Genomic DNA, 24958 nt, shown 5'->3' with positions numbered 1-24958 from the left:
CACTTGTGATGCCGTTGTTTGACTCCAAAGACATTTTACCATCAGAATCAAATAAATACAAAATCTATAAAATCTCTACAGAAATCCTTCCCATCGAGGAATCACGCTTTTACAATAATTACAATAATGTATGGTTTCGTATTAAGGCCAAGTAACTTTATAGATATTTCTTTTTGTATTGAATATGCAACAAAAACAATGTGTATACTTTGATAAAGAAGACCTGACAATTGGTTCACACCCACTTAAAAATAGCCAAATAATCACGTCATTGTCTTACGTTTAAAACAAGAAAATGTGAAATCCAAGCTATAGGGTCACGAGGCAAAGAAAAGAGAATGGTTTTGTTGAAGTTTTGCTTTAGTGAACGCTAAGGCTGAAATCAGAAATGTAAGAGTAAGTAGATGTTTCCCAAAAGGAGAATATTAGCATGTGCATCATTGAGTGCATCTTCACTACACCTAAGAAAAGCTATGTCATCTTAACTGATGGACCTTCTTCAACACTGTACAGGTGTTTAACGGCTGAACAAACCCTTAATTTGCGTTGCTGTAAAGAAAATTTGAAGCCCTTGAAAGATTGGTGCTGGTTAATAGTAGAAGCAATGTCAACGTCTTCTTTGGGAGTTGTGCGTTTCCATAGAGGTGCAGGCAAGCTGTCTTATTTGTGAAGCTTGGTTCTGAATGGGATTGATTCAACTGTTTGGTCTGTTCTATTCGTATCTACACGTTGTGTTTTGTACCCGTTAGGCAAATAAATACATCTTTCAGCTGAGGAAGTAGTAATTTCACTCTCTTTGAGAAAACTTGCAAGAAGAAACAAAATGAAAAGAGGCACTTGGCACTTATTCAGGAGGTGTTGTGGAAAAAAAAGTTTGATCTTAAAATCTCAAAACTCGAATCCATTAGACACCACAAAAGAAAGAACTATTTATATAATACAAGCCTGTTTCAAAGAAAAAGAAAAAATATGAGCAAACTTTTCTCTCGTTTGTCTTTTGACATCACATCGTTCATCACTTGACTGTTGTACCATTTCTTGGTGCGACCATGCAAGGACTTCACTAGATTTTTCTCCATAAAAACCATATCTTTTAAGCTTTCCTTTGTCTAATTCTATTTAATGCAATCGTTTCTCGTAAACAATTGCCCACTTGAGTGAGAGTTAATGAAAAAAAAAAAAAAAAAACCGATTCTGGAAAGTTAAGTCTTAAACATATTTATGATAATGTAGTGAACTTAATATCCTAACCATGCAAAGACCTTATACTAAAATATTCTCCACAAAAACACTATATTTTCTTTTCTTTTTTATTCTATTTCAAGCAATTGCTTCTCGTAAACAATTGGCCACTTGAGAAAGAAGTTCATGGAAAAACGATTACGGAAAAATAAGTTAAGCTTATTAATGATGATGCAGTAAACGTGTCCTACAATTCATGTGACATGACTTGTTCAAAGTCTAAAAAAAAACGAATTCTTTAGGGATTAACAAGCTAGAATGGGAATGATATGAGTAACAAATTGAACATCGCGTAAGAAAAAAGCTGTACTTAACTAACTTTTTTATTACAATTAGCTGAAGTTACTTACAAATCATTTCCATCATCAGTACACACATTCTACACCGATGCAGCTCAAAATACCATACCAAAGTTTATACTCAGAACCTGTTTGAAGAAGTGACTCAAAGTTCGTATTCAAGTGTTAGTAACAAAAAGAAGCCAAAACCTTAAAATATGAGTGGATGACATAAGAACGCCATATGCAATGTTGCTCGACATTCATTTAGTGAGTTTTCGAGTCAGTTTCGTTACTTGTCTTTGCTAGAACAGCAAAAAAAAAAAAAAAAAAAAAAAAGAGCTTGCATGTAATGTAATGATAATGGGAAGTTCTTATATAGCGCATTATAAATGAGACTCAGCTCAATTGTAACGTTTTTTCATTTCCCTGAGGATGGCCGAGTAGGCCGAAAGCTCGGATCATATTAAATCTATGGTTGATAAAACAAATTATTATGAATGTAACAACAACCAACAAGGAACTATTTGAGACTCAACTCGTTTTACAATCTTTGATTTTCAATGGAGGTGACTTTAGATGCTGCCACACAGCTTACAATCGTGAGAAGTGTTTTGTAAGTAGTATGTTATATGCTATAAAGAAACTATAAAGGTGTCTAAATTTTCATCAGAAGGTAAGATTTGGTAAAAGTAATTTGAGTAACCAATTTTTTTTAAAGTAAAGTGACTCAGAGAGCAAATCTATTCTTCAAGAAAACAAAAATCCTCGGCTGCCTCAATTTACTTGATTATTATTTTTCGGTAAGAACCTAGCAACGCCCATGAAAACAAAATAAACCTTTTGCTCATTTAACGAAAATTACAACGTACTATTTGTATAGCTAAAATTTGAAATCATTGTATGAATGCGCTAAGATATTGCAAATGTCAGAGTCAATTCCCCCTGTCAATAGCTTCTTCAGTTTATGTTTAGTGTTTATCAATGGGTTTACTACAAATTTCAGGCATTCATATTTGCAACGTGGCAACAGAATTTTGTATCAACACTCCATCGAACATGCAATATGAATTTTGAAGGATTTTCTTAATTAAAAATTAAACAAAGAAATGTATGTATCAGCTTTTAATCTTAATATCGTCCAGAACATATTAATATCGCGTAAATCTTCCTGGGATTCAGGCTTGAAGCCTTGACAAAATTTAAGATTTTGACATTCAAAAATATTGTTGTCAAAAAAAAAAAAAAAAAAAAAAAAAAGAAAGAAAGAAAGAAAGAAAATGCAGACTATCAAAATATAGATTAAAGAAAAGACTTCAAATGTATAAAAAGATATATGAACCTAACCACGATTTTAAGTTAAATAAAAAATTTGGTTAAAAGATAAAATTTATGTTATATTATAATCAATTATTTATTTTTATTCTTATGTCTGCCATATTGATTGTTCGACGCAGAAAAACTTCTTTACATAAAAGTTAATATCCTTGTGTTTATATACTTGTTGGAACGTTTTCTTTTCGTTTCTTCTGATCTTTAAAAAATCTGTGCCTGTTTAATGACATTTTGTGTTTACCATATGAAAAATTGGTATATAACGATTTTAGATATTTTGTGGAGATCTATTAGTGCTACTAGCTAGTCATTGACATTACTGAATGACGCTGTTAACTCTATGCATACGATTATATGAAAGGAAAGGAAAGGAAGGAAAGGAAAGGAAAGGAAAGGAAAGAAAAATGACAATAAAACAGACCCAGCAATAAAAGAAAGAAAAAGAAAAGAGAAAATAGATAAGACAAAGAAATATTCTACTAAGTGACTAAGAAGGTTTGAAAGAGCTCGAAAAATAAATCCCAAAATATAAGGTTGGAAAGCAAAAACCAAAATCCAAAAAGAAAAACGCAAAATTTATTTTTTCCTCCAGAGAAACGAGTAAAAAACAAACATAAAAAAGAGAGGGCGAAGAGATCCACAATGCATTTCGATCCTAGAGTCTCTCGTGGTAAGAACATTTCTATTCGAATTTCTGACAACTAATTTGGTAATTGTAAGAGGACTTAGACCATCAATATCACGCTAAGTTCCAGACAGAGCAGAAGTTCGTTGATGTTCAAGAGTTTATAGTCTTTTTCGAACACGTTATTAAGGGATTTGTGTGTCGGAAATGCCCTTGTTGGTGCGTTGGACGAATGTATACAATCTGAACAAAACTGTTTTGCATCATCAAGAGAAAGATTAATCCTTTTTCCTGTGTTATTGGGATTAAGTTGTCAAACATACTGCGCAAACTGAAGTCGAACTGAAATAACATTCGCGCTAAAGACACGCAAGAAGGTTGAGATCAAAATAATAGATATATAGTATAGAAATGTTGTTGAAAATAAGCATTAAAGATATATTAAGTATCTTATTTCACTAGAAAAATTCTTGTCAGTAATTCACAATCAGAAATATAGGAAAAATTGAATTTGATTTTTCAAAAATCTAAATTTCTGTTCAAAAAATCTGTCAAAATTGAACGAAATTTTCAAAACTTTTCAAGTACAAAGCTCTACAATTTCGACAAGGCACATTACAATACAAATACATATTACAAGTATATACAAATCCTTAATAAAACTTTAAAAAGTCTAAGGAATTCGTCAGATCTCCAGGTAAGTAAAAAAAAATGGTAGTTTTGTTATAATTTTTTGCAATAATAATAAATAAATAGGTCGTATAATTCGCTGGACTAATGTTCCAAAAGAGCTGAATTAGCAGCTCTCGAAATTGCTGCGTCAAGCGATAAACATTTCAAATGCCTCCGTTGCTTATTTGGTATAGGAAATCAGATAAAAATAAAGTCTGTCAAACTTAATGAAGTATTATTAGATCAGCGAAAGGTTACTTAGAATGGCTATGGGGAGTTATCAATCAATTATGATAAATGCAGAAAAAATCTTAAATTTGGTCAACTCGAAGACCAAAATCCAGTCACTCGATATACAAAGGAAAACTCAGCATAAACTAGTTTACTTTATAGCTTTCTATAAATTATTTCAGATATAAGTAATTAGAATATACGAAAATAATAATGATAAAGATTGAAACTTGAAATGGCTTTCCTCGCGTCGGACATCGTAAAAATCAAATTGACCAAATTTAGGATTTTTTCTGATTGGTTTAGGAAGACGCCATTTGTAAGTCAAGGTATTCCACATGGTACCCGAGGGATTAAAATATGGCTCAAAAAAGCTAAAAGCGTTGGTACTATTATACATGTATAATATGTAGCCTGAACTAAAAAAAGTGCAATGTCAATGACGACCTTGGTTGAACTTGAAATTCAAATGCCTTTGAATTACTACGCATTTTCATCACGTATCACTTCAAGGCTTCTCTTCTGGCTATTCAAAATGAACACCACTCCTCGAAACTTAATTTGACTTCAAAGTGATTGTATTCTGTTGACATTGTTTTCTTTATTAAAAAAAATATTGAACATATATTAGCCTAGAGTCATCATGGTTTGTTAAGGTACAGTTCCTATGACAACCCAAGACAGGGACTGTACAGTACAGCACGTGGTATTCACGTGGACTAAGCTCTTGATTGTATAGTTAAGACAGTAGGATTACGGAACTATAGGGGTCTGTTGGTTTATAGGGAATAAAAAAATGCACGTGTTATCTACAGCATCCCTTTTTCTTGCGATTTTATGGTGTTTTTTTTTTTTTTTTCTGGATGAAAAAATAAGACGAAATTTCTGACAACTTCTTAATGTCTTCCCATATTCCAAACACCTTAAAATAAGAGTTTTGCTTTGTTTATAGAATAGGCCAAAAATGTGAAAACGATAGTGTTGTCAAGAGTTTGTTTCTTAACGTCTAGCGACAAAGATAGAGAGTTTTCTAATCCCAAAAGCCGTCCTCGAAAAAAGAGTTTTCTGAATGCTCTATTTATGCATAGAAATGATGTCAAACTTAACAGCGTCTAGAAAAAGGGATGTTCAAAATAATTTTCGCAGTGCCTAAAGTTTAGTTTTCGAACATTTGCACCCAAGACCTTCTACAAGGTAACCATAATATATAATCTTTAAGAGAAAATTTTGTCAAGTCTTAGACAAATAAAGAGAATATGAAAATCAAGAAATTAGCGTATTGGAAAGTAAGCTTGGATACCCATATTGACGTGTCTTTTCAAGCTCCACTGGGAAAGAAAGAAAGAATGCATGCGCTGTGAAATGGGACAACGCTACGCCAAAAAAGATGTAGTCACTAAGTACAGAAAGCTAAAGATATTGTATTGGTAATTCAAAAATACTTGAATGAAAAACTTGGAAATGAATGGAAATGAATTCAGAGGGAATATTTTTGGTGATTGAATTAAACTTTTTAAACAGACGAAAGATATGAAAGTTTGCATAGACGACGAAGAATTCAAAGAGTTTCAATTGACCACAAATCAAAGTATACAAGATTTAAGAAAAAAGATGATTTGAAAACGGTGACGATTTCGCTCTAGAGAAATGCTATCTTCATGCAATGAAAAGACAGAAGCAAAGACTTAAGAAAAAAGATGAATTGAACAGTGACGATTCCGCTCTAGAGAAATGCTATCTCCATGCAATGAAAAGACAGAAGCAAAGACTTGAGAAAAAAGATGGTTTGAACAGTGACGATTTCGCTCTAGAGAAATGCTATCTCCATGCAATGAAAAGACAGAAGCAAAGACTTGAGAAAAAAGATGATTTGAACAGTGACGATTCCGCTCTAGAGAAATGCTACCGCCATGCAATGAAAAGACCGATCAAAGACTTAAGAAAAAGATGGTTTAAACAGTGACGATTTCGCTCTAGAGAAATACTATCTCCATGCAATGAAAAGACAGATCAAAGACTTAAGAAAAAAGATGGTTTAAGCAGTGACGATTTCGCTCTAGAGAAATGCTTACCAAAATGCAATAAAAAGAGAGAAGCAAAGTAGTTCATTTGGTTTCTAAAGAGCACTATAATCTGTTCAGGGATGTGTCATGTACACCAACACATTGCCCAGGGGGACAACCTCTGTTTTATCCACCTAAAGTATTCATCAAGAAACCAAGCATTATCAGTGCGGTGCTCTTTGAACTAATTATCAGGTATTCGCTGCCTAAACCAGCTCTTCGATAAAGTTGACAATACCTAAAGTTTCAAATTCGTTTGAAAACTTTGACTTTCGAAAAATGGTACACGCGTCTACCAAAAGAACCAAAAAGAGCGGGGAAAGTGGCTTACCTCTATCGTAAATCCGAGTTTTCCGGAAATTTCCGATCGGAATGATACCTTTCATTTTTCACCCAGTTTTTCCGGGTAAATGGCAAGCAACCATGGTTTTCAAAGAACAAAGAAAAATTCGAGTCCTAACCCCAGAAACCTAGGTCTGAATGTTATAACCAGGAATCCTAACTCAAAGCTAAACTATCAGAGATACTATTATTCTATATAGATTATAGTTAACTTTGTTCAGTCTGTGCGCAGATCACAGCCTATAGGTTCACATAGTTACATACAGAGTGATCTAAGTAACTATTACTTTCAATCTTACGAATGGCAATTCTAATGATAAACGACACCTTTCTGCTTTCATCAGGTGAAAGTTATAGACCATCCCCATGGTGCTTAGTTAAGAAACAAATTGATAAATGCAACTAGGGTTTAGCTCGTTTGACATCGCTAAGCACGTTCGCCTTTCGGTACAAGTTGAATACAACGGAAAACTAAACGTATTTGGCAGTGAGAGTCTTTGTGGTTTCGAGAATGATTTACCAAGAAGTAAGCTAAGCACCGTTAGACAAAAAGAAAACTAGCGAGAAAACTAGTTTGAGCTGCGGCGGTGTATAATGCATATAATATGATGGGTTATAGGTAAGCTGAACAACGTGAAATAAAAAGAGAACTAGCGAGTAAACTACTCCGCTGCGTCGGTGTATAATGCATAGAATATGATGAGTTATAGGTAAGCTGAACAACGTGAAATAAAAAGAGAACTAGCGAGTAAACTAGTCTTAGCTGCGTCGGTGTATAATGCATAGAATATAATGGGTTATAGGTAAGCTGAACATCGTGGAATAAAAAGAGAACTAGCGAGTAAACTACTCCGCTGCGTCGGTGTATAATACATATAATATGATGGGTTATAGGTAAGATGAACACCGTGGAATAAAAAGAGAACTAGCGAGTAAACTAGTTTGAGCTGCGTCGGTGTATAAAGCATATATTATGATGGGTTATAGGTAAGCTGAACACAGTGGAATAAAAAAAGAACGAGCGAGTAAACTAGTCTGAGCTGCGTCGGTGTATAATGCATAGAATATGATGGGTTATAGGTAAGCTGAACACAGTGGAATAAAAAAAGAACAAGCGAGTAAACTAGTCTGAGCTGCGTCGGTGCATAATGCATAGAATATGATGGGTTATAGGTAAGCTGAACACAGTGGAATAAAAAAAGAACAAGCGAGTAAACTAGTCTGAGCTGCGTCGGTGTATAATGCATATAATATGATGGGTTATAGGTAAGCTGAACATCGTGGAATAAAAAGAGAACTAGCCAGTAAACTAGTTTGAGCTGCGTCGGTGTATAATGCATATAGTATGATAGGTTATAGGTAAGATGAACACCGTGGAATAAAAAGAGAACTAGCCAGTAAACTACTCCGCTGCGTCGGTGTATAATGCATAGAATATGATGAGTTATAGGTAAGCTGAACAACGTGAAATAAAAAGAGAACTAGCGAGTAAACTAGTCTTAGCTGCGTCGGTGTATAATGCATAGAATATGATGGGTTATAGGTAAGCTGAACATCGTGGAATAAAAAGAGAGCTAGCGAGTAAACTAGTCTGAGCTGCGTCGGTGTATAATACATATAATATGATGGGTTATAGGTAAGATGAACACCGTGGAATAAAAAGAGAACTAGCGAGTAAACTAGTTTGAGCTGCGTCGGTGTATAAAGCATATATTATGATTGGTTATAGGTAAGCTGAACACCGTGGAATAAAAAAAGAACAAGCGAGTAAACTAGTTTGAGCTGCGTCGGTGTATAATGCATAGAATATGATGGGTTATAGGTAAGCTGAACACAGTGGAATAAAAAAAGAACAAGCGAGTAAACTAGTCTGAGCTGCGTCGGTGTATAATGCATAGAATATGATGGGTTATAGGTAAGCTGAACACAGTGGAATAAAAAAAGAACAAGCGAGTAAACTAGTCTGAGCTGCGTCGGTGTATAATGCATAGAATATGATGGGTTATAGGTAAGCTGAACATCGTGGAATAAAAAGAGAACTAGCCAGTAAACTAGTTTGAGCTGCGTCGGTGTATAATGCATATAGTATGATAGGTTATAGGTAAGATGAACACCGTGGAATAAAAAGAGAACTAGCGAGTAAACTAGTTTGAGCTGCGTCGGTATATAATGCATATAGTATGATGGGTTATAGGTAAGATGAATATCGTGGAATAAAAAGAGAACTAGCGAGTAAACTAGTTTGAGCTGCGTCGGGGTATAAAGCATATAATATGATGGGTTATAGGTAAGATGAACACCGTGGAATAAAAAGAGAACTAGCCAGTAAACTAGTTTGAGCTGCGTCGGGGTATAAAACATATAATATGATGGGTTACAGGTAAGATGAACACCGTGGAATAAAAAGAGAACTAGCCAGTAAACTAGTTTGAGCTGCGTCAGTGTATAATACATATAATATGATGGGTTATAAGTAAGCTGAACATCGTGGAATAAAAAGAGAACTAGCGAGTAAACTAGTTTGAGCTGCGTCGGTGTATAATACATATAATATGATGGGTTATAGGTAAGCTGAACATCGTGGAATAAAAAGAGAACTAGCCAGTAAACTAGTTTGAGCTGCGTCGGTGTATAATACATATAATATGATGGGTTATAAGTAAGCTGAACATCGTGGAATAAAAAGAGAACTAGCCAGTAAACTAGTTTGAGCTGCGTCGGTGTATAATACATATAATATGATGGGTTATAAGTAAGCTGAACATCGTGGAATAAAAAGAGAACTAGCCAGTAAACTAGTTTGAGCTGCGTCGGTGTATAATACATATAATATGATGGGTTATAGGTAAGCTGAACACCGTGGAATAAAAAGAGAACTAGCCAGTAAACTAGTTTGAGCTGCGTCGGTGTATAATACATATAATATGATGGGTTATAGGTAAGCTGAACATCATGGAATAAAAAGAGAACTAGCCGAGTAAACTAGTTTGAGCTGCGTCGGTGTATAATACATATAATATGATGGGTTATAAGTAAGCTGAACATCGTGGAATAAAAAGAGAACTAGCCAGTAAACTAGTTTGAGCTGCGTCGGTGTATACATAGAATATGATGGGTTATAGCTAAAAGAGAACTAGCGAGTAAACTATCCAAAAACAGGTTGGAAATTTAAAAGAGCTTAGCTGCCACTGTCGAGTATTCAGTTATGGGCTATTCGATGCAACAACAAATCCATGTGAACGCCTGAAAATATAATGTCCCCCAAGACGACAATTTTAAATCAAATACTGCTATTTTCTATATATGAGGTAGTACGATTAGAATTCCCATAACTAGTTTACTGCTATTGATTTGTCTCCGAAGCGACTCTGTAGAAGAAAATCTTGTCGACATGGTATTTCATCTTGTTCGATACGAAGATGGGCGTGGCCACACGCGCCTCTTTCAAATGTTCTGCCTACCATGTTGAAGACTTATACCCCATTCACACCTAAACGTGTTTAGTTAAACTATGTTTTCATTAGGAAAAAAAATGAGAAACTAGAAACCTACAATATAATGGAACTTTCTAAAATATTATCAGAGCAAGACAAAGGATAGTTTACATGCATTATTTTACCAAAGATTGTGCAGTGTTCGTAGATAGTTTTCCAAACCTGTTTAGTTAAACCACTTTAAAACATGTTTAAGCCTTGGTGTGAATGGGGTATTATACTTGTCCTTATTTTCCTAATCCTTTCTGTCAAATGAGCAATTTCATTAAAGCCTTGGATAACCACGGTTAGAAATTTGCATGTGTCAGACATTTAATTCAAACTGGATTGTGAAATTGTGAAAGGTTGCGCACGTACTCATTCCTATCTTGAAGGAATTGTGCAAAACTCTTCATTTATCAATAGTGGATTACATTTAAAGATTTTATAACCCCAAAGACGATTGACAACCCTCTTAACCACATAATAGATTGTCAATTCTCTTTGACAATTCTAGATTACATTTATAAAGAGTTAGTTATCCAAAGTAACACGCTCTTCGATAACTCATCTCCTTAGACAATTGGCAACCCTCTTATCTTCATTGCGACCCTATATTAAACATTTGTGCACGCCCTATCCATATATTAACAACTCTATTTGACAATTGTAGATTACAATTAAAGATTTAGTCATCCAAGGCAACACACTCTTCAATATTGGCAAGTGAAACCGTCATCTCCTAAGACAATTGACAACTCTCTCATCTACGTTGGGACCTTATATTAAACACTTGTGCACGCTTTGTCCATATATTAACAACTCTATTTGACAATTGTAGATTACAATTAAAGATTTAGTTATCCAAAGCAACAGAATCTTCAATATTGGCAAATGTAACCGTCATCTCCTAAGACAATTGGCAACTCTCTCATCTACACTGCGACCCTATATTAAACATTTGTGCACGCCCTATCCATAGATTATCAACTCTATTTGACAATTGTAGATTACAATTAAAGATTTAGTCATCCAAAGCAACACACTCTTCAGTATTGGCATGTGTAATCGTCATCTCCTAAGACAATTGACAACCCTCTCATCTACACTGGGACCTTATATTAAACACTTGTGCATGCTTTGTTCATAGATTATCAACTCTATTTGACAATTGCATATTACAATTAAAGATTTAGTCATCCAAGGCAACAAAGTCAGTATTGAATATTGGCAAGTGTAACCGTCATCTCCTAAGACAATTGACAACCCTCTCATCTACACTTCGACCCTATATTAAACACTTGTGCACGCTTTGTCCATAGATTATCAACTCTATTTGACAATTACATATTACAATTAAAGATTTAGTTATCCAAGGCACCACACTCAGTATTCAATATTGGCAAGTGTACCAGAGACTTGTCTCCTACGACAATTGAAAAACCTCTCATCTACATTGGGGACCTATATTAAACACTTGTGCACGCCCTGATAATACAATTTTATTTGTCAATCTTAGATTTAATTTTAAGAACTGTGAAAACTTTAAGAGGTTGTTAGTCAAGGCACATTCTCGTGTATGTAAGCAACTGGCGGAACACTCCAATAAAGACGTACTTCCTCTTAATTTTCAAAATTTAACCTCATCCAAGGCAACGCCTTACCTAGGTAAGCCATCCCAAGCCTAAGCAAATCTAATATAGAAGAAACCTGTCCCAGATTTAAGCCTTTCACTCAACTCTGTTTAATTGAAAAAATAAGAATTCTGTCGGTTTACTGTGACAGGAATGCTGTGTCACCAAATTAGGCTGGAAGCACATTGCAAATAAACGTAAATCTATTTGAAGATATAGGTGATATTCTTTACTTAGGATACAATTTTATTTTTGTAATCAATTCTTGAAGTAGATTGTTTTTGGTGGGTTTTGACAAAGTCTGGATGCTTGGAGGCATATCTCTGACATGCACATCATATTACATTCTTTTCAGATTACAGGGAAACCCGTGGTGTCTAACAAATGTGTCGTAAAAAACCTAATAATGATGAAAGACTGAACACGCTGTATTTCCATCTCCTTCATTCCTTTCTTTCTCTCTCTCTCTCTCTCTCTGTTTAAAACAAATTCGAGATTTTGTTCCAATTTCTACCCTTATTACAATGTATAAAGCATTAATACAGCCCACGTTTGACTACTGCGACCTTGTTTGGAGCAATTTGAACAAGGGTCAAGCAGAACGTCTTCAAAAGCTTCAAAACAGAGCTGCTCGCATCATAACCTATCAAGGTTATGATGTGAGGTCTGCTGACATTTTGCAACAGTTAAACTGGGACAAATTGCACGAAAGACGAGAGGAAAGACTGTGTTCATTCATGTTTGACGTTCTCCATGAAAATTGCCCATCGTATTTAAGCAATTTATTTAATATGAGGTCCTCGGATTCGAGCACCTATAAATCTAAATTAAGAGGGAACGATCAAATTGAAATACCATACATCCCCAAAACAGACTTTTTCAGGAGTAGCTTTTATTACAGAGGGGCTAAGATGTGGAACTCTCTCCCCTCTGAAATTAAATCTGCTCCAACAAAGAATGAATTTAAAAAACGTCTGATGAGATGGCGTCCTGTCAGTTCTCAGTAGGATTTTTCTCTTTGTTATTTAAATCATTTCTAATATTTTTCAACTTTTTAGGATTATATATTTATATTTTATTAATCAATAACGACTTCCATGTAAAGAAGTTTTATGCTTATGGAACTATCGTTTTCAAATAAAGGTGTGTCTGTCTGTCTGTCTCTCTTCCTTCCTTTCCTTCTTTCTTCCTTCCTTCCTTCCTTCCTTTCTTTCTCTCTTTCTTTCTCTCTTTCTTTTGTGTCTTCTATATTTTTTTCCATCTATCTTCTCGTGCTTCTTCTTTTCATTACATTCGTAAGCTTAAATCTTTCTAGAGAGCTAATTAAGCAATAAAGAATCATAGATTATAATGTCATGGTTTCGAAATAACACCGTTAGAAAATGTTCAAAATATATTCATTTGGTTGACTTATTCAGATATCTAATCAACTTTGTGATTACTTTGGGCCATTGATTGTATAAGCGAGCTACGTAACTATGAAGATAGTCCTTCATCCAGTAATCAAACGGTGCGCCCTTCATCCCATCTCTCCATCAGAGCTTTTGCCTGAACTCCGACCAATGACTAACGTCCGAAACGTCATGCAGAGTTGCAATTTTTTCCCCCGCGATATTTAAGTTCTCTTCTTATTCACTTAATTCGTTCAACACACCAACGCAGTCCCAATAACCGCTAGACGCTTGGTCCACTTTGAGGGTACTTAAAGCTAAAACTTCAGGATTATAGTATTAGTAGTCTAGGATCACTTAGAGGGAGCAAAATAATCGACAATTGCACTTGTTTCTTTTTAAAGCCAAGGAAACAAGAATTGTGTTTGAAAGATGCGAGTGGAAATCTAAAAAATTCAATAAAACTTACACGAAACCATTTCTATGGCAACGCATTTAACCCAAGATGTGCACATCTATCTTTCATAAAGATTAATGATGTTTGTACAACATTTCAGACGTTCAAAGTCTCATCTCGTTGAGTTTGAAATAAGATCTCCGTTGCCTTGGAAAACGCTTTGTTCTTTCAAGGTATCAAGTTAAGATAAAGTAAATAAGGAGGGGCCTGCACGCGAAGACACGCGAATCAATACCTAGTAGTAAAGAAAGCGATAGACTGAAGTGTATTTGACCTGACACATCCCACATGGACTAGTGGTTATTTGGTTAATTTATTTGTACGTTTGGTTAAAGCGCTACACGCAACCATCAGAAACTAAAAGAAAGCTTCAATTACTGAAACTTAGACTACGAAAACTTGATCGAAAAAATGCATAGGAACTCTTTTTTTTTAGGAGTACAGCGAAGGTGGAAGGAATTGTCGATGTAATTAGAATGAATATTCTCCAAGCATTTCGTATTTGCTATTAATATGAAATATAGAGAAATTTTCAACAACAACAACAAAAAAAAAAACAAAAAAAAAAAAAAAAAAAAAAGGTTTTAGCTAAAGTTCTAGCTATGTCTGGCCATCTCTTAAGCTATGGACCTCTTATTGACTTAGCAGTCAATCGACCTTTATTTTAATTAAACTGCACTATTAAGGCATATATGTCTATGAAATAAATATGCTTCTGTGTGACATTCTTAACGAGATATTGCGTTTGATCTGTTTATGTAGAACTTAAACCAAAAGCTCATCAAAACATTCTCTCTAGTTTGTTATCGTAGCAAGGCAACCTCGTACATGTAACCTTTTTCCCCCATTTTCTTTTTTTCCAGCTATTTGATAAATTATTCTATTGTCGTATTTTGTTGTGTCTATTGTTCTCCTTTTTTTCAAATTATTTTTTCATTCCAAATTTCTATCCACCTTTTTCTCTTCTTATCTTCTCTTTCATCAATTTCCTTTTATTTTATTTTCATTTGTTCTGCTTTTCTCTCACTTCCATTTTCGTTTCTTTAACTTTCTCTTTTTTCGCTTTTCTCTTTTCCATCATTCTCTTTTTCCCTTTCCTTCGTTTTCTTTTTCTCTCATTTCTATTTCTTTCTCTCTCTTTATGTCCTATCTTTCATTTCTCTCTTTTCCTTCTCATTTCTATTTTTTCTTTCATTCATTTCTCTCTTTTCCTTCAATTTTTATTTTATTTTATTTTCTCGTCTCTAATTTTTATCTCTTTCTTTTATGCCATTCTTATCCTTTAAAACTATGCTTAAAATAACAAAACTAAAAATGAGAATATATTTTTTCTATTTCTTTACCTATTCATATTATTCTAATATTACTACTGCTTTGTTAATAAAATAATCGATGGCTATTTTTTATATAACAATGAATTATGTGCGACTAAATGACCGGATAGTCTAGATGAATTGGTCTTTCCGTGGTAGAACGACACAGGTATCCCAAACACGTATTTTTGATAATGTTTATGATTTACATGTACACTCTCAGCCCTAGAGCCCTGACATTCTTAAGGCCGGTTTAGACGGTACGATTTTTGCCTACAACTATCGTATACAACACGTTCGCGCCATCCTACAACTCGAGTCGTAGCGCGTAAATCAAGCCTACAACTCGCCTATGACAGACAACAGTACAGAGCACTTGATTTTATATCAATAAGGGAAAATTGTAATGCATACAAAGGGAAGCTCTCAATTTTAATTTGAAAATTTTCATTGGCTGTTTGTTTTTGTTTTTCTTTGGGGGGGGGCTAAGTTAAGTCCTTAAGGCCTATTTACACGGCACGATTTGCCGCACGCGACTTGACGTATACGGTAAATTTTGGTACCATTTACACGAGCATAACTTGTCGCACGCGGCATGGAAAAAACGCGAGCAATTTACTCGTCATAACAGCAAATGTTTCTTGTAAAATGCCACCATACACAGTTGAGAAGTGCAGTAAATAATCATGTCTACCTTGTTATTTGATGAGATCATTCAGAATTTTTGCACTTCGTGTTTAATTACCGGTAAAGACGTTTTCATGGAAATCCGCCATTTTGTTTTGGAATCAACTAGTTCCAGTCCCAATCTCGCTCAAAATCGTCATATTTGCGTCATTTTCCTACGGCATGTCGTAGGGTTTTAAGCCAAAGTTTAAAATGCTACGAAAAGTCTTGAGGCCGCGTACTTCTGTCGTAGGACCATTTACACGACCCGATTTTGAGCTGATTTTGCCGTATACGTCAAGTCGCGCGCGGCAAATCGTGCCGTGTAAATATAGGGCGCCCTGTAAAAAATAAGGTTTTCTAAGAGCAATATTCATCCCCCCTCCCCCTCGGCATATTAAATGAACTTTCCCTAATAATAAAAAAATACAACATCTCCAAATGACTCAACACAAGGCCATACATATTTGAAACACTTATAAGATATTCATATTAGCTACAGATACTTGAGAAAGCAAGACAGCTATTAATTGAGCTTAGAAAAGATTTTAAATGGTATTTTCAAACTTTAAAATATAATTACAATGAGAAAATTAAGAATGTTTATAGAAAATCCCGAGGAGGTCTGCCAGCTTTTATATCCGCGTCTCTCTGAAATTAAAATTATTATATTTATGTTAGAAGAAGTACAGAAATGTTTAGCACTAGTAATATACAGTAAATGTGAATTCTTGAAAATATATATTTAAAAATTATTACTTAATGTGTGGGAACTTTATCTTAAAATTTCGTTAACGTGTATTTTAAAATTATGCTTCCACTGTTACACATTATAACTTTTAGTTTATGTATCCATTTTATGATTTAGGCAATTGTTATTTATTTTTGGTAAATGTTGGTGTCTGCAGTGCAACCTAAATAATTGGAGCATGCAAAAAAATTCAGGAATAAAACGAAATTCTAGCGACTGATTGAGAAATTAAGCAAAGTCTAGTGGAACATTAAAGTTATTTAAATGTGGCATAAGTCAGCATAAGTGGGAACGAATTAAGGTTACAGGGCCATGCAAGAAAAGATATGTGATTGACAATAAGCATTGGCACAGGAGTGTTTGTTTGACAATTAATATTAATACAGCTTTGTTGAAGTTAAAACCTCTACTTCGCTTTAACATAAGTGAGGCTACTGAAGCCTTAAAACTTACAGGTGTATGTGAGAGAGGCTTTAAAAAAATATGTCAACTTAAAGGCTAAAACAATATGTCAACTTAAACGTATCAATCAGAATTCTAAGACTTTGTGTTTAAGACTTGTGCCCCTAATAGTTTCAGACTTAAGCTTTTTGTACTTTTTTAAAATTATATGAGAAACATTCCACCAAGAGTATTTTAAAATATCAGTGAGACAAGATTGTGAGACAAAATTAGTAGGAACATTCTACTGCAAAATGAGAGCAAACATTTTGGACTTTATTTCAAATTCATCTCATCCCACAGATATTGGTAGTGAGAAAAAACTGTTTTAAACTTGATGCAATGCATATCAGCATATCAGGCCTTGAAAATTACAAGCTGTAGGTGCACCTTATATGTGAGGTGCACTTTATGTGCGAGAAAATGTGGTACTATAATTTGGTAATTTTGCATACCAATCGAATAGGAAATATGAATGAACTTTCAAAAAATGAGTCTTCGAAAACTTTCAATGCATATCAGGCATCGAAAATCACAAGCTGTGAGTGCATCTTATAATGGCATGTGCTTTATACATGACAACATTTGGCATCATAATTAGATAATATTGCATGCCGATCAAATAAAAGTATGCATGTAAAGAATATTTTTGATTATCAAATACTACTGTAAACCCAATAATAGAAAAGAGGTAAGTATACTAACCTGCATTTTTTTTAAGCCGAAGTATAGTGCACCAGGAACGACCAATGCAACCATAACAGAGTAGAAGACAGTTCTTGGCTTGAATCTAAAGAATTGGTCAGAGTTTTCTCTTATCCAACCGAACCGTTCTATGGCCGGGTCTCTCTGTAATGAAACAAAAATTTCAATAACTTGTGGACAGAATTTGCATAGGAAATCACACAATCTCAAAGGCTTGTGCAATTACAAGAACTTTCAAAACATTACTATGTCTATTAATTTCCAAATTGTACGAGAAGAGCGTGCGATTTTTTGCTTATAGTTTCAGTAAAAAATGCGAAGCGACGCCATTCAACTTTGTCTATTTGGCGGCTGATTTTCAGTCCATTGCGCAACTGAAATGCAGAAAAACGATTTGTTCTTACGGCTTTAGAATTTTATTTATATGTTTTTTAAGTACAAAATGATAGAAAATAATTGTTTTGACATTGTTTTGGCCGTGTTGCCATAGCAACTTACTCCTACGGAGAATAATTAACGCTATAATTGTACTCCTCTCGACCAATCAGAGTCGAGTAATTTTGTTGAGTTTACTATAAAACATGTAAACATAATCTATTAAGAAATAAATGAAAGCATCTAAAACAATCAGCTTGCAATAAGAAATAATGTTGTTTTATGGGGAGAGAGGAGTGTACAATTGTCTCCCCACCCCCCCCCCCCCCTCCCTCACCAACATCAGACATGGTTAAAATTGTAAATATTATTGTAGTTTCCAAACTCCCAATGGAAGTTTTTATATTTCCATATTTCCATATGCACAATTATCATCATTTTAGGATACTTTTGGTAGTGTAGTATATATTTTACAGTATTCCAACGACCTCGGAATACATTTTGTCAAAGACGCAAGCTTAAAATCCAAGCAAGGCACATGTAAAAAAAACCCAGGCCACTGCTGATGGATCAAAGGAAAATTTTAAGCTTAATCGAGAGACAGAGACACAGAGACACAGACAGTGTTAAAGAGTAAAGCATAAACATAATGGCATCAAATAATAAAAGAAAACTTTAAAAAAAAATCAACTAGAAAATAAATATAAAGTGTAAACCTACAATCAATCCTCCACATTTTTCTGGTGATATAGGAGGTCGTTTGGCCAACTCCGCCTGTAAAAATGATTAAAAACTTAAAATTTACGAATACTGTAAGTTCAAAAAGTACACAAATAGCAAGTATAAAGATTAGTTGGTGCATTTTGAGTGAGATATGTAAAGTAGAAGGCTTCATTACCATGTGTTTCCTTGCTTCTTGTAGCGGATCTGGTCCATAAGGTAGTTGCTTCGACGCCATCTTGGATTCCTGACTAATCCCATACTGCATAGCGAGATACGTGCTGTTTGAAAACATCGAATTGGACTCCCTGTGTCACGGTTATGAAATTAAGGTGGCTCGACATACTTTTTGGGTTGTCTAGCAACAAGATGTTTATCTGAGATTACGATTAGGTCAATGAAATTTATTTGTACAGAGACAAGGTATTTCATTAATATCATATTTTTCGTTTCTCTTTTTTCCTATTCTCTCCTCTATACATTCAATTTCTTTTTATCTTCTCATTCCTTAGCTGTCCTGTCCTTTCAATCCATTCCATTCTCATTCTTTCTTATAGCTTATTTTTTTCATTCCTTTCCGTTCATTCTGTTTTCTTTGTTTTCTATTCTCTTCTCTTCTTTTCTTTCTCTCTCAGAACGGACGGAAAATCAATGCGTATAACCTAATAAGTATAAAGCATCTACCTGAAAATCTCACTAGCTTAGCACTGTCACTGTATCACATTTTCTCTCAGGAACAAAGCCATCTGTCACATCTCAACTCTGCCTTATTGAACAAAATCATCAAAAAGCAAATTAGTCTTAATCTTTAATTTTGATTGGGCATAATTTTGAACAAAATCATAGCCTATTATAAACACTTTATTACTGAATAGAACGGCCATCCATAAATTATACTATAGTCGTAAAGTGAGTTATAGTATCTATAGCAAGTCATGGTGTTAATTATTCCTCAATAAGTCGAGGTCGAAATGCGTGGGAGAAGCTAAAATGAAGGAAATTTGGTGCTCATCCCGCTGTCATCACAAGTCGTACGAAAAAACTTAGATCAACCGAAATATAACACTAATTTCCTTACATTTCAACGGAATGAGCAGTACAATAAGTAAAGGAAACAGCGTACCTTTTGTAACCGAATATCATAAACTAGTACGCAAATAGTCACCTTGTTTTGTATTAAATTTGTCAAATATTCAATTTAGTAACAAGAAAGCTGTGTTGGCACAGATTTCTTTAGTTACATACACTTGTCGCATTCTGAATTTTATTCCAACACGAGATATGGTCCCGTATGAAATACAAACACAATAATGATCAAAAATATTAATTAAAAATACTCTTTTAAAAAACGAACATATATATTACGTATATTATCAATAAGTAAACGTTAGGTTTTAATATAGTTTGGATTTGTAGAAATTTTATTATTATTGCTATTGAGTATTTTTATTTTTATTTTAACTTCAAAGTATCCGATTTAGAAACGTCGGAACCATATTAAACAAGCGCGAGAAAGACACCGAATTTAAACCTCTCTTTCTGTCATTTTGGCTTTTCTTTTATTTATTCTAAAGGTATTAGAGAATGTATGTATATTTAGGGTATATTAAAACAGAATGAACCGGAAAACCAAAGATAAAAGCAAGGAAACTATCTTTTCTGAAGATGTCAAAACGTTATTTACATTTCTGTATTTAAGGACTTCTTATCGTTGAGAAAAGAGTGTTTTCTAAGTCATTTTCCATGCGTTCTGGGCTCGGCTGAGCTTAAGATAGAGTTCTATATATAAGAGTGGTATTTGAAGTATTGTCAAACGTTTACTCATTTCTGTGGAGAAAAAAGTTTTCGAAAATGCAGAGGCTAAAGATGATCCTGTTTTTCGTGGTTGCCTTGTTTCCAGCGGCCATCTTTTGCAAAGGTATCGTTTAAATTAACAATATCTTTAAATCTATAAGAAAATTACTTCCTAATTCCTATTTTGCTCATCGAAAAAAAGTATTTTCCATCTTTATTCTTTTGTTCATAATTCAAAAATCACGTACGAGTTGTCCTTTATAGCTTAGTTAAATATAAAAACCTTACAAGTTGTCCTTTATAGCTTAGTTAAATATAAAAACCTTACTCGGTTAATGCGCGTCAGATTCGCACGTTTCAATCAGAATAGGCTTTATTAATTTCCAACCAATTAAAAGAACACGATATTTTTTTATAAGAACGAATATTTTAGACAAACTTATTTTTTATGTACTTATTTGCACTTTCAGTCTTCTTGTAAATCACCTTAATTTTTTTGTTTAATTTCACTAATGCTTAGGCCTTTTTACAGCTAATTTTACAACTAGAACTAACAGTCTTGACGTTTTCGATAAAATATATCAACCGACAAAGTAAAGTTTTGGATGTCTTTGCTTTTCAAATTTTAAATTTTCTCAGTTCCATTTTAAAGAAAAAAAATCTTTGGACTGTGATTTTTGAATTTTGTTGAGGCCCATACTCATTCTGGTATTAATTCACAGACAAAATACATACACAAAATATATATCCTTTTTCATTCGCTTTTAGGAAAAGTGTTTGATATTTAAGAGGGACGAATTAAACCGATACTGAATCGGTAGTCTTTTTTCTCTTCTTGAGAAACTTCATGATATTTCACAGATATTTAAAATGCTTTAAAATATATATAAATTACAATTACAAATTATAATCGAAAATAATTTGTGTATCTGAAATTATTTTAAATGTTTAGGACTCATTTGCGTTAAGAACGTTAAAGGAATTATTGAAAAAAAAGCAGAGGGAAGATGTGAAGGGGGATGGGAGGTGATAATTTGTCATTCTCATCCTTTATTCTTCTTTTTCTTGCCTTATTCTAGGGCTTCAAGGATATTTTGGATTTCCAAACCAAATAGAGGCAAACAATGACAAAGGTATTGATCGTAATTGTATCAATAATTACTCCTAAATAATAGTTCCATTCACATTTTCCAATAACCTTTTTGACAGTCTAATGGCGGGAAATAATCACGTGATCTATAAATGCGCAATTTGAGCATCGATACTTCCGCGGAACTTAGTCATTGAAGTATTTGTAAACGCAGCCGCAACTTGACGGATATTTCCCGCCATTTTTTATAGCGGGAAACTATCACATGATCAAAAAATGCACATAATTTACCTATCAACGGCGCGATATTAATTCCCCGCCAAATTTTCACAGTGGGAAATTTTCATGCAATTTATATGGCAATCATTCGGGTGATTGAATTTATTATTGAACAGTATAGTTACTTACCTTTAGTAAAGCTATATAAATGCGACTCAAATTGACTCTTACCACTCAAAATCAAGGAAAATTATCACGTGTCCTTATATTTATGTTGTATTCATCTGTTGCTGTTTATTAAGGGGTTGTTATTTTTATCCTTAGAGGTGCTCAGCAGCTGCAAGTATGCGAAGATCACAAAGATCGGTTGCTATAGTGACCATATGGACACGCCCCGTCCTCTGCCCGAGCTGGTGTTGAGTAACAGGGATCCAAGTAGCGGTGTCTTTGATGGCCATATCTTTGACTGGGAAAAGCCGGTTCAGTCCATGCAAGAGTAAGTGATGAAAAATTTATTTCGACAACTGGAAGAAATTCTCACCTACTTTCATGTCGTTCTTCAAGGCTGATCTGCTCTACCTTCTTCAGTTTCGTCACGTCTCGCCTTGTCTCTCCTCGTTTCATCTTCTCTCTACTCCTCTCCTCTCACATATCGTTCTTATATTCCAATTCCTTCCCTTTATTAGAAAAAACCTTTACGATTACATCTAATTTATGTACCACTACACGACATGAATCGACCTTCTTCATTCGCAAATATAATTCATAGTTTTATATCTTAAGGTTTTATATCTTGCTGCAAAATACATGCCAATTTTGGACAACTCTTTTTGAAACCGATGGTCATGAAGCTGAACGCTTTGCTTATCTCTACTTTAAACATAGAGTGAAGGCATTTAACCCGTGAATTATAAGAGATACTAGTCAACGTCGGTAATAGTTAAATAGACACAAAAGAAAACAATGGAATTAGGTTCTACTAAAGTATATTAGTGTAACATCTATTTTTCACAGGTTTAATGACTTCACTCCACTTGAACACATCTTCTACTCACTACAAAACGACTGAACTAACTTGGCCTTGCCTTCATTCTTTTTAGCCTTGCTTGTAGATGCGCCAGGAAAGTCCTTCAGAAAAACTACACTCACTTCTCGTTGCAGTTCTTTGGCGAGTGCTGGAGTGGGAAAAATTCAGCGTCTACATACTCGAATGACGGTCCGTCCAAAAGCTGCCTTGGGAAGGAGTATAAGGATTGCGATGGCAGATCAGACACACCGTGTACCGGAGTAAACTTCAGTAACTACGTGTACAAGGCTGAGTCTATTCGCCCGACGGTTCCCCCTACCGAAGGTATTTTAGTGCCATCCAACATGGCTACCACTTTTAGTCCCTTAGGAATGATTACAACCCACCTATAGTGAACATCATCCAACATGGCTGCCACTTTTATTCCCTTAGGAATGATTACAAACCACCTATAGTGAACACCATCCAACATGGCTACCACTTTTATTTCCTTAGGGATGATTACAAACCACATATAGTGAACATCGTCCAACATGGCTGCCACTTTTAGTCCCTTAGGAATGATTACAAACCACCTATAGTGAACATCATCCAACATGGCTACCACTTTTATTCCCTTAGGGATGATTACAAACCACCTATAGTGAACATCATCCAAAATGGCTGCCACTCTTATACGTCTTACATATTTTTCTCTTTCAGATAGTAACTGTGTTGACCAGTACTCAATCTGTAAGCATTATGCCAGTATTAATCTATGTAACAACAAATTTCCTCTCGTCTTGAAATACTGTCGAAGATCATGTAACCTTTGCTAAAGGTGATCATCAACCTGCTCAGCTTCTTGTAGAGGTAAGGTCCACAATGCATCCCTGAAGGACACATGAGTACAAACTACTACAGTTTCGAGTTCTCCAATGCTCAGGGTTAGCCCCTTTTTTTTTTTTGTAGAATATTCATGTGTTACAGTAAAGGTCTGTGGAATTTCAAAGTGTTTGTATGTATTGTCGAAGTCATGTAAACAATTCGAATGCTGTATGAGTTGCATAGGTTTAGTCGCGATTTCATATGGAATTGTTTTGAACATTCATGTGTTCCAGGAATTATTAAAGTGCTTGTATTGTTTTAGTTATGCAATCTTTAAGGTGCTGACACACGGTGCAACATTGCACGCAACAGGACTGTTGCAGCGTGTCTACCCCAAACTTGTTGCACGCAACGTTGCATGCAACAAATCTGAAGTTGAATCGCGCTCTACTCTTGCAACATTGGGCGCAACGAATTTCATCATGTGAACATGGCTGCAACATTACCTGCAACGTTTTGAAATTTCCAACCAATCAGCTTGCACCAAATTTATAACTGCTGACCAAATATCTTAACATAGCAGGCTGACACAAGCGATGTTGCGTGATTTTGTTGCAATGTGTGTCACCCCGATTCAAATTTGTTGCTTGCAATGTTGCGTGCAATGTTGCACCGTCTGTCCGCACCTTTACTTTACCGTTGGTATTTCTACACTGAAATAAATGCAATTAACGCTAATTCGCGAATGGTCTATACTTTACTATTGGCATTTATAATAAAATTTAAATGATGTTGAAATGAGGCTAGATCTTTGTAAAGTTTTTTTTCCAATTTGAAAAATGTCTATTCACAAGTAAAGTTTTCTTACTCTGGTGGTATGTAAGGATGCTTACTTGAGTAATACTCCACTTATTTTTATGTAATTCGTGATTTCCATCCAATATGGCGGCAATGACGTCACTATTTTTTTCATTCCAGTTTCGCAAAGAAAAAAGAATCAAGTTCAAGAACTAGAATGGATAGGACATTCTCGTGCCATTCAACAAGAGAAAAATAAATCTAAACTTCTTGTTTATTCTGTCGATAGTATTAATGTAATGTTACTTAGGTATTGAATGAATAAATTTGCGAAATGGATAATTTTGTGGTTGATTGTTGACTCTTAAGTTTCGCCTGTGAATACAAAAAGAAAAACATGTAGGCTGGAGTTTAAATTTTCACGGAGGAAAGGAGAGGAGAGGAGAGGAGAGGAGAGGAGAGTGGAGAAGAGGAGAGGAGAGAGGAGCAGAGAAGAGCTATACTGCTAG

General features: G+C 34.6%; 2 protein-coding genes and 1 long non-coding RNA gene across 3 annotated transcripts; 2 read left to right on the top strand and 1 right to left on the bottom strand.

The window, feature by feature from the left end:
• The first annotated feature begins 297 nt into the window (after window positions 1-297).
• On the top strand, window positions 298-774 carry LOC116294319 (uncharacterized). The gene is made up of 2 exons (XR_004196912.1): window positions 298-390; window positions 514-774. It is a non-coding gene; the product is annotated as an uncharacterized LOC116294319 (long non-coding RNA).
• Window positions 775-16158: 15384 nt separating this feature from the next.
• Window positions 16159-18958, bottom strand: LOC116294320 (uncharacterized). Its single transcript, XM_031701906.2, has 4 exons — window positions 18893-18958; window positions 18715-18768; window positions 17620-17763; window positions 16159-16373 (listed from the first exon to the last, which is right to left on the bottom strand). Exons 1-4 carry the CDS (start codon window positions 18950-18952, stop codon window positions 16326-16328), a joined length of 306 nt encoding a protein of 101 aa, XP_031557766.1. The 5' UTR covers window positions 18953-18958; the 3' UTR covers window positions 16159-16325.
• A 1454-nt stretch (window positions 18959-20412) lies between these two features.
• Window positions 20413-24791, top strand: LOC116294312 (uncharacterized). Its single transcript, XM_031701896.1, has 6 exons — window positions 20413-20632; window positions 21588-21641; window positions 22142-22313; window positions 22918-23168; window positions 23547-23696; window positions 24630-24791. Exons 1-5 carry the CDS (start codon window positions 20566-20568, stop codon window positions 23660-23662), a joined length of 660 nt encoding a protein of 219 aa, XP_031557756.1. The 5' UTR covers window positions 20413-20565; the 3' UTR covers window positions 23663-23696; window positions 24630-24791.
• The last annotated feature ends 167 nt before the right edge of the window (window positions 24792-24958 follow it).

The sequence above is a fragment of the Actinia tenebrosa genome, unplaced genomic scaffold (genome assembly GCF_029948245.1).
Source record: "Actinia tenebrosa isolate PJP-AT-01 unplaced genomic scaffold, QUT_ActTen_1.0 PGA_scaffold5__44_contigs__length_20552954, whole genome shotgun sequence".
Taxonomy (NCBI): domain Eukaryota; kingdom Metazoa; phylum Cnidaria; class Anthozoa; order Actiniaria; family Actiniidae; genus Actinia; species Actinia tenebrosa.
The sequence above is the reverse complement of the archived record's forward strand: the minus strand, read 5'-3'. Positions and strand labels throughout refer to the sequence as shown.

Bases quoted from the DNA above. Each gene is read 5' to 3' on its own strand.
- LOC116294320 (XM_031701906.2), bottom strand. From the start codon at position 18,952: ATGGCGTCGAAGCAACTACCTTATGGACCAGATCCGCTACAAGAAGCA. The intron at 17,764-18,714 runs GTAGGTTTACAC...GTTTCATTACAG, and splicing joins AAAAATGTGGAGGATTGATT to AGAGACCCGGCCATAGAACG. The intron at 16,374-17,619 runs GTTAGTATACTT...TTTTAATTTCAG, and splicing joins TCGGCTTAAAAAAAATGCAG to AGAGACGCGGATATAAAAGC.
- LOC116294312 (XM_031701896.1), top strand. From the start codon at position 20,566: ATGCAGAGGCTAAAGATGATCCTGTTTTTCGTGGTTGCCTTGTTTCCA. The intron at 22,314-22,917 runs GTAAGTGATGAA...CATTCTTTTTAG, and splicing joins CCGGTTCAGTCCATGCAAGA to CCTTGCTTGTAGATGCGCCA. The intron at 23,169-23,546 runs GTATTTTAGTGC...TTTCTCTTTCAG, and splicing joins GACGGTTCCCCCTACCGAAG to ATAGTAACTGTGTTGACCAG.